The sequence below is a fragment of the Aspergillus neoniger genome, assembly GCF_003184625.1.
Source record: "Aspergillus neoniger CBS 115656 unplaced genomic scaffold BO87scaffold_54, whole genome shotgun sequence".
Classification (NCBI taxonomy): domain Eukaryota; kingdom Fungi; phylum Ascomycota; class Eurotiomycetes; order Eurotiales; family Aspergillaceae; genus Aspergillus; species Aspergillus neoniger.
In genome coordinates this window covers 161,517-170,236 of record NW_020291182.1, presented here as the reverse complement: position 1 = coordinate 170,236, position 8,720 = coordinate 161,517, and the positions used below count along the sequence as shown (strand labels likewise).

The 8,720-nt window shown below is 50.0% G+C and overlaps 3 protein-coding genes across 3 annotated transcripts; 2 read left to right on the top strand and 1 right to left on the bottom strand.

Annotated features, from left to right (window-relative positions):
- Nucleotides 1-1,275: 1,275 nt before the first annotated feature.
- Nucleotides 1,276-2,835, bottom strand: BO87DRAFT_320581 (OTU domain-containing protein; the record flags this gene model as incomplete). Its single annotated transcript, XM_025619901.1, has 3 exons — nt 1,276-2,034; nt 2,086-2,513; nt 2,610-2,835. The coding sequence occupies 3 exons, from the start codon at nt 2,833-2,835 to the stop codon at nt 1,276-1,278; spliced, it is 1,413 nt and encodes a 470-aa protein (XP_025474600.1).
- Nucleotides 2,836-3,609: 774 nt separating this feature from the next.
- On the top strand, nt 3,610-5,422 carry BO87DRAFT_369752 (FAD-dependent oxidoreductase). Its single transcript, XM_025621997.1, has 5 exons — nt 3,610-3,911; nt 3,975-4,127; nt 4,195-4,298; nt 4,349-4,452; nt 4,506-5,422. Exons 1-5 carry the CDS (start codon nt 3,883-3,885, stop codon nt 5,223-5,225), a joined length of 1,110 nt encoding a protein of 369 aa, XP_025474599.1. The 5' UTR covers nt 3,610-3,882; the 3' UTR covers nt 5,226-5,422.
- Nucleotides 5,423-5,815: 393 nt separating this feature from the next.
- Nucleotides 5,816-8,501, top strand: BO87DRAFT_410802 (TVP15 family protein). Its single transcript, XM_025626375.1, has 5 exons — nt 5,816-6,263; nt 6,331-6,595; nt 7,511-7,626; nt 7,689-7,778; nt 7,839-8,501. The coding sequence occupies exons 1-5, from the start codon at nt 6,041-6,043 to the stop codon at nt 8,009-8,011; spliced, it is 867 nt and encodes a 288-aa protein (XP_025474598.1). The 5' UTR covers nt 5,816-6,040; the 3' UTR covers nt 8,012-8,501.
- Nucleotides 8,502-8,720: the final 219 nt, after the last annotated feature.

The following is an 8,720-nucleotide window of genomic DNA, read 5'->3' as shown; positions in this document are numbered from 1 at the left end:
AAATAGTGGAGGAGGAGAAGAAGAAGAAGAAGAAGAAGAAGAAGGGGTAAGTTAATTATTATGTGTAATCGATCGCTGTGAACATTCGATAAGGAGGGGTTATTGTAGGAGAGGATTGAATGGTTGGTTGGGAGAAATTTACTAGGTGGTGTGTGTGTGTGTGTGTGTGTGCATGTTTAGGGGGGAAATGAGAGAGGAGGGTGGGGTTTGGTTTGGTGCCTGATGAATTGTCTGTCCTTGGGTTGGGGCTTCAGATGTAGGTATAGTATAGTATGGGCTGTATGGGTAATGTACCTTGTTGTGTTGGGTAGCGTTGGTTGATGATTGCATTGCATTGCATTTTGTTTGCTTGATGTTAAATGAGAGAGGGAGATGCTTGGGTTTGTTCTGTTCTTTCTCGTCTGAGTATGTAGATGTTATTTGTAGCGTTAGCTTACTACCAGTTATCCTATACGTTGTAAAATATTGACTCTGTGTATACTTGATACTGTCTACAAGTCTACGTACTAGAGGTGGAACTAATATGCTATGGTTCGAGTATTGTGCCTTGATTTTCGTGGCAAATGAGTCTCATCGGCTCAATAATAATCGCTAGTAGAAAAGCTAACTAGCCACAGAACAGTCCAGGAATAAGAAATAGTGGACTTCTACCAGTCTATTCTGCAATAGCCGGTGATATCAAGCAAGATAGTGTGTTTGGCAGACAAACATTCCTTCTATCAAAGACATTGTAATCCGTGCAGCAGTATGATCAGCAGAATCATCCAAATGTGAAAGTATTCTCCAGAAGACCGCCAGGCCAAATCAATGGATGAGAAGGTAACTTTTCCGAAAGGTGCACCGACCCAATGCATGCATGCAAGTTAGAAATCTCACGGGATTTATGCAATGTGCAACCGTCCAATAACGCCTCATGAAGATGTAGATGGTATGTGTGTCGTATGCTTCGCGTGTAAGTCAAGTCAAAAAGTCGTCATTGACTATGTCTTTGGAAATGGTGAAAATATGCGGGAGAAAAATGGTTTGGGTCGTAAGTGCTCCAAGTCGCCGGTGGTATGAAAGGAAGAGAATGGTGAATGTCGACAGATGCTCTAATGGTAAAGCGGGAAAGTATGATCAACACCCAACGCGCTCGTAATGCAATGATCAGGAAAGCAATAAAGCGAAGGTGAAGGATGAGTCGTTATGTCGTATGCGTAGAGGAAATTGTGGTGAATCGGAATTGATGTTCTCATAAAGTGTAGATGAGAGTAAGGGAAGATGCAAGTTGCGATTTCAAGCACTTCTAGGCGCCGGACGAGTCCTGGAAATCCGCTGGCTCCGTCGGGGTGGCTTTCGCTCATCGCTGGACTCATTCGGAATGCTAGAAGTTTCACTTGAAACGGTTTTTGACCGGATTCTGAGCTTCCTGTCCTGCGGCAAAAGACCGGGACTATCCGTTGCAGACTCGAAAGAGCTGGCCTCAGCCTGCTCGGTGCTTGGCTGGACTGCAGGCTTGGGAACGACAGTGTCTGGGCTGACTCGCAACCGCAACGAGACCAGATCATTCTGATCGTCTCTAAATTCTATCCCGACCATGACATCAGGGAGGATACGCCTTTTACTCTCGCGAGTCCGGGTACGTCGGACAGCTGGCTGAGGGTTGTCATCAGCGTCACTCTCATCTGCTGAACGTTTGCTGCCGACGCTGAAAGGTGACGATGATCTTGAGGATGCTTGCAGGCGGGACTTCATGATGGCCTTGGACGAGGGCGCGTCTGCCAGAGACGTATTGCCATCCTCGCCGAGGAGATTCATAAATGCCCGGTCAATATTGCCGCGGCACTGCTGTAGCATTTCTACTATAGCGCCTTGATCATACTTACCCCCCAGACCCTCCTGAATTGCAGAGATCTTCCAAGGGGTAGCCATGTCGACAACTGTGGGTTCAGCAGCTGACGCCTCTGCTTCCTGCTCTTTACCGACTGTGGGAATACAAGGCAGACCGGTGTGAGGCCCATCGTTATGCCGCACAGAGGAGTAGTGGTGAAAATCCTAAACCCGTTAGACAACTGTACAGTGATATCATAGCACAATGTATCTTACATGGAATGCGATATGAATGATGTCGCGTTCCTCTCCTTCAGGGGCGTGAACGTCACGAAAATTCTGAATGCCGTACATGGTATAGACGCGAACGTCCTTCTTGAAGGCCTGGCAGAAAGCTTGGATTTCCTCTGCTCCTCCCCAAACGCCCTTCTTCCGGGACTCTGCCACCTTGGAGTCAAAGCTCCGCTCTTTATCCTTGGCTGAAGGAGGCGCCGGGCTAGCGGACGAAGAGGAACAATAAGATTGTCGGGCGGCTGCAGCCGCAGCTCGTCGAGGGGCTCGACGCTCCCCACCGGCCGCGGCTATGAAGCTCATGAAGTAGTCTTTGTTGGCGGATATGTGGTCTGCAAGACGATCACGGATTTCGTCGGCGTGAGTGAAATCCCCATAAGTCTGATCCGACAGCGCGTAGTAAAGGCAGTTGCCTACGATGCAGAGTTAGATAGATTGGACAGCATGCTTCTTTGACCCAATTGAGGTCTAAATTGAAGCTAGATGCCCAATGGCAGGGACCACGTTACCATCACCCTCAGTGGGGAGAGCATAGAGCCCTAGCGCATTGAGGCAAGGAATCTCCAGAGTTTCCGCCTCTGCATTCTTGTTGCGAGCATTGCGAGGCATCTTGGCCTTTTGAGAGGTCTGCGAAGATGTTTTGGCCATGGCTTCATCTGTCGGAGAGCTGGAGTAGTGTTGACGGGCAGTCGTGACTATAGGCACGATTCTGCCACCATTTGGAGCGTCCGCCATGGTTGATGTATAGCCCTGCCCGACGAACGGCCCTCATTTGGCGCAAGGGGAACACAGAAGAGCCTCGTCGAGCAGAGGAGAATAGAGGCGGGACAATAGGAAAAGTGGGGAGCCACACAATAGTCAAAGGAGAACAGCCGAGTGTTCTGGAGCAGTAGAATGGTAAGAGAGTGAATAAATTGGGGGGGGAAAGAGGGAGAGAAAAGCAACACACGATCTACACGCGAGAGAGACAGGCGAGACTTTTCTTGTTCGGACGGAGAGTGCGGAGGAACCCCGTTTACTTACAGAATCAACTTACTTAACTTACCTTACCAGGAAAAAACTTATCCTCTTACAGCCCCGTTCCTTACCGAGGACGAGGCGGTGAGTCAATATATCTGTTGTGATTGGCTGCAATGGGGGTGTGAGGTTGTCACCGATGACGAAAGCCTTTCCCCTCCGTCGCCTCGGCGCTTACAATGGATCTGTCCGTTCGGGAGCGGTCAGGCCAGACAGATCCTGGCGCTTTGCTGGTACATCTCTCCGGCACATGCAGGCATACCTGATGAAGTGGCCTGAACAAATTTGGCAGATCAGCCTTTCTGCACATCATCCCATCTTTCTTCTCTTACCCATTTAGTCACATTTTATTCAGGGTCCTAGATCCTGCCCTATACTTACCGCCGGGCAAGGCTGTGTCGACCGGTCCGTATGGTAAGCCGCGGTCGGGACGCGTTCCGTTAGGTACTTTGTACCGTATATACACCAATTATACATTAGTGGTTACCGGAAGCCGCCCGTACCTTACCTGTAATCGCCGAATGAGGTCCGAGCAAAAGACAGAAAAAGAGGAGTCGAAGTCTTATCAGAATGGCGGGATCGGCCTCCGATAACTAACTTGACTGACGGGGATCGTGTCTCAACATCCCCTCTCTTGGCTTGACTCATGCTTATTCCTATCTCCTTATCTTCATGTCTGGGTGCTTGCTTATAAGCCTGTCGATGCCATTGGAGTCTTGTGCGAACCATTTTACCAAGAATATCTAATCCATTGCCGAACGCAAGATGGCGAACAACCGCATTGTAATCCTGGGGTAAGAACTACTTCCCCGCAAGCTCACATGTCACCAGCGTATGCTGATTTCGAAAATCACCAGGGCTGGTGTCTCCGGTCTCACCACCGCATATCTGCTGTCTCAAGATGCCTCTAACAGCATTACTGTTCTGGCCAAGCACATGCCCGGTGACTACGACATCGAATATACTTCTCCCTGGGCTGGCGCCAACTATCTTCCGTATGTCCTCCAAGGGTAGGCCCTCAGCTGTGCATCTCACTGCCCGTATCAAAGGCTAATGCAAAGTCTTCTCCTCTCAAAGTGTGGGCAAGGCCGGAAGCGATCATGAGCGATGGGAACGAAACACCTGGCCCACCCTGAGGGAGCTCACGAAGAACCACCCAGAAGCGGGCATCCATTTCCAAGGTACGCTGCAAGCCTCTCATCAGAGAACTCTACTAAGCATACCCCGTCAGAGACCATTGTTTACAACCGTACGAAGGATCAAGGATCAGCGACCGGAGAATGGTTCTCCGAACTGGTGCAGAAAGACCCGTGGTATATGGAAGTTGTTCCTGACGTGAGTAAACACATGTACTCACTATCACCAAACACTCTCCTAACCTCATCAAGTTCCAAGATATCCCCGCCGACCAGCTAGCCCCCGGCATCGACAACGCATCCAAATTCACATCAGTGTGCATCAACACCGCCGTCTACCTACCCTGGCTAGTCGGCCAATGCCGGAAAAACGGCGTCGTCTTCAAACGAGCCGTTCTCAAGCACGTATCAGACGCAGCAAAGGGCCACCACACCGGCCAGAAGGCCGATGTGGTAGTCAATTGCACCGGACTCTCGTCCAAGAAGTTGGGCGGTGTGCTCGATGACAAGCTCTACCCTGCACGCGGCCAGATCGTCGTCGTGCGTAATGACCCTGGTAAGATGGTGTCTATTTCCGGCACTGACGACGGCGAGGATGAGGTCGTTTACATGATGACCCGTGCAGCGGGTGGTGGAACTGTCATTGGAGGTTCGTATCAAAAGAACCAGTGGGATCCGCTGCCTGATCCCAATTTGGCTGTTCGAATCATGAAGCGGGCAATAGCTCTATGCCCGGAGCTGGTCGAGAAGGGGCAGGGTATCGAAGGTCTGGATATCATCAGACATGGCGTTGGATTGCGCCCCCTCCGTGAGGGCGGGCCGCGTATTGAAGCGGAGAAGGTCGATGGTGTGTCCGTTGTGCATAACTATGGTCATGGTGGCTTTGGGTATCAGGCGTCATTTGGATGTGCGGAGGATGCTGTGAAGCTGGTCCAGGAAACGTTGCGCCGCAAGGATAAAGCGAAGCTGTAGACTAAGACATAGCATTTATCCTGGGAGCAGACTATAAAGTTTGGCACGTTAACCTTTAAAAAGCATAGTTCTTTCGCTCTGGTTACTGGTACGTTACATGCAAGAACTGTTTCAATTCCAGCCATGAATGACGGGCATATCGTCTGAATTCATCATGACGCCATAGCCGCGGAGAAGCCCTTTACTATCTACCCCAGACAACTTATCAATCAAAACTTTCTACTACAACAACTCACGGGATCTCAACTCAATTGCTCCATAATATTATAATTTTCATTGTAATATACGCCGATTCCATCTCGTCCACATTTTAGCAGCTTCTCGCCAAGATGAAGTACAAATCGCCCCAGGTAGAAAGCGAAACCGACGCAGCTGATGCCCCCAAGCGCAAGCTCGATCAGCGAGACCCTGGTGTCGACACCGGTGAAGGAAGTCTCGAGGCAGAGAAAGAGCAGCCGCCTACCAAAGCGTCCAAGTCAGCTGCAAACACTGCCGAAGAAGATGACTTGATCCAGGAGGACTCCGGGTATAAGGACGAAGACTTCGAGGAAGAGGACGAGGAAGACAATGAAGAACTCGATGAAGAAGAATACAATGAGGCAGATGACGAGAACGTCGACCTCGTGAAAGAGCAAGGTGGTGAAGAGGAAGAAGATGAGGACGCAGAAGGCGAGGAAGACAACGAAGAAGCAGCAGAAAGTGCATCAAACAAGCCCAAACTGCAAAAGGTTGTCAAGGAATTTGGTCGCCCGCCCTTGTATGGCACCGAAATCGCAGAGAAAGGTCTGGAGAGCTCTCCGGACACTCTACTTGCTATGGTTATGGACGCGATGCTGAAGTCGCGCCCCATCTCGCATGACCTGACACAGCGTGCAGTCAATAAGCTTATCGAGGTCGGGTATCATGATATACGGAAATTAGGGGAGAGCAGCTGGGAGGAGAGAACAATGGTTCTCAAGGACGGGGGATATAATCGCTACCGGGAGCAAGGTGCAACGAATCTAGGCGATTTGGCAGAATTCGTCAATGAGAAGTACGGTACGTGTGTTTCACTGCAGAAATGCGTCATGTAAGATTTTGGCCGGTGACTGACTGCATATTGCAGATGGTGATCTTAACAATCTCCTGAAGAAAGCCCATAACGACCGAGACGAAACGAGAAAGTTGATCAAGGAGATCAAAGGACTAGGCGACCTGGGCGTAGACCTCTTTTTCAACAATGCCCAGGCTGTGTGGCCTTCCCTTGCACCTTTCATTGATGGGCGCAGTTTGGAAACTGCTGATAATGTCGGTCTTGGTACGGATTTGGACGCTATCTACGCCGATTTAGGACGCGACTCCATGAATATGAGTCGACTAGCCAATGGATTGTCGGCTGTGAGACTGGAGAAGAGGCAAGGTGATCTCATGGCGATCTAAACGGCTAGTGTAGGGCTTTCTGGCACTGTTACATGTTGGGAGTCTGTCAGACATCTGTTCGAAGCAAAGTATGCCCGTCAACAGCTGTCATACCTTGACAGATCGTAGCTGCCTGTCAGATATGACGTATGAGTGGCCCTTGTGATCAATGAGTCTGCACATATCTTTCAGAGACAATGGGGATAAACAAAAAAAATAGTACAAGATTCGTCGAGTGCATCTAGCCCCTCCCCCTGACCTCAATGCCGCATAAAAGCTCCTTTGTAGAATTGTTATCCTCGCACATCCAGAAATAGTAGCTGAAATGGGTCTTTCATCTCGCGTATTTGCGGGCGCTCCGGAGACGAGACCTGCTGAGTCATCCACCCAGCGCCTTGGCAGACCCGCTGCTTGCGACAGCGCGACAACTGATGCTTGAGCCTCTCCATCTCCTTGATTTCCCTTCCGCCCTCTTCCTTCCAACTCGTATCTGTCAAAGAAGCTTGGCTTCCAAGGTGAGCTTCCATCCCCTGGCTGCGTTATTATGCTGCCCACAATCCCTTGGAGTGGCCATCACTTGCGCGACCATAGCTGACGTAGCTGTTATGGCTGGCCTGCCGGAGCCCAATCCGGCGTTGGTCTCATCCTGTTGAATGAACCGGCTAACGCAGTTGGCCTACAGAATTTCTCCCCTCTCTACCCGTTCCGATACTCAATCTTCGTCATTGAACGCCCTATCTATATCTCGACGACCGGCATATTAGCAGGAAGAGCTCTTTAGGCCTCAACGTTTGCCAAAATGGATCTTTCTAACATCTTGTACGTCGACGATGGCTTTGCATCGCATATGGTTTTGGTGAAATGTGCTCTAACGTCAACAACCGCAGTCGAATTGTCAACATCGCCGTCGGTGTGTTGATGGTTCTCGGTGGTATCTCGCAGTTCTTCCCTCCGTCTATGAGCTCCATCATCGTCGGCATCTACGTGATTCTCTTTGGTCTCAGTAAGTCTCGGATCAGGCAGCAGTATAGCGCATCTGACAGCATACTTACACCATGGCCTTAGTTGTTGGTGGATTGGAATTCCTGCCCAACGTTCCCGATTACGTTTACCGCTACGCGTCCTTCCTTTTCTCTTTCCTGGGACGTGGTGCTTGTAAGTCACACTATCCGTGATCGCCGTAGATCCCTGCTAATGAGTTGACCACTTGCGTAGTCTACATCTTCGTTGGATGTATCCTGCTGCACGATCACATTTTGCGGTACATTGCCGGCTCCATCATCGGATTCATCGGCCTGGGCTACCTTGCCCTGGAGTTCATTCCCTCCATCGAGCCCCCTTCCAACATGCGTGAGAACGACCAGGGTTGGGGCGCCGAGCAGGTCTAAACGCGGTGTGAAATCTGTTCTTTGTTAACGGAGGGATGGTGTATGACGCATAATCCTTTGTGTTTTCAGAGTTGGTTATCGTCTGCGAACCCTCTCGCTGACAAGTACATGCCACCGTGACTGCAAACGAGGCGTTCGAAGCACGAGTGAGAGTCAGGGAAAGCGAAAATAACTCTTATGCGATGTTTGATGATCGACGAGCGCGATGATTGATTCTCAGCGATGATTTGACGTGATGGTGGTTGCAAGGACAAAAGGATCAGGTTTAGGCCGGGTTTTCCGGCCAGAAGATGACACCGAATCATTCTACATCACGTTATCTTTTTTTCCTTTTCTCAAATGGTGGATGTTTGCATTGGAGAATTTTAAAGGTCTAGGCTGTCCTGTGGGGCCAGTGGTCCGTTCGTACCGGATGGCGCTGTTTCATGCTCATTAGTTTTGTATAATAAGTAGTAGATTATATATAATAAATCCTAAGCCGAAGTCTGACGTGGACTCGCCAGTCCAGATATGGCCGGGTGGCGTGATAACAGCTAGTAAGTTAGTAGATGGGGAGTTTAGAAGAACATCAAACCACATGAATCGCCTATCATGGCCAAGCACTACAGTATACAAACTGAGTACTAGTTAGCAATGCTACAGCACCACAACAGCGGCGTCCCGCCGTCTTAAGCTACCCATGTGGGACAAGGAAACACATGGACTCGTC

Excerpts from the sequence above, each read along its gene's own strand:
- BO87DRAFT_369752 (XM_025621997.1), top strand. The coding sequence starts at position 3,883 with ATGGCGAACAACCGCATTGTAATCCTGGG. Across the intron at positions 3,912-3,974 it reads AACCGCATTGTAATCCTGGG|GGCTGGTGTCTCCGGTCTCA; the intron begins GTAAGAACTACT and ends GAAAATCACCAG. Across the intron at positions 4,128-4,194 it reads CTTCCGTATGTCCTCCAAGG|TGTGGGCAAGGCCGGAAGCG; the intron begins GTAGGCCCTCAG and ends CTCCTCTCAAAG.
- BO87DRAFT_410802 (XM_025626375.1), top strand. The coding sequence starts at position 6,041 with ATGGTTATGGACGCGATGCTGAAGTCGCGCCCCATCTCGCATGACCTG. Across the intron at positions 6,596-7,510 it reads AGTCGACTAGCCAATGGATT|TCGAATTGTCAACATCGCCG; the intron begins GTCGGCTGTGAG and ends CAACAACCGCAG. Across the intron at positions 7,627-7,688 it reads CGTGATTCTCTTTGGTCTCA|TTGTTGGTGGATTGGAATTC; the intron begins GTAAGTCTCGGA and ends CCATGGCCTTAG.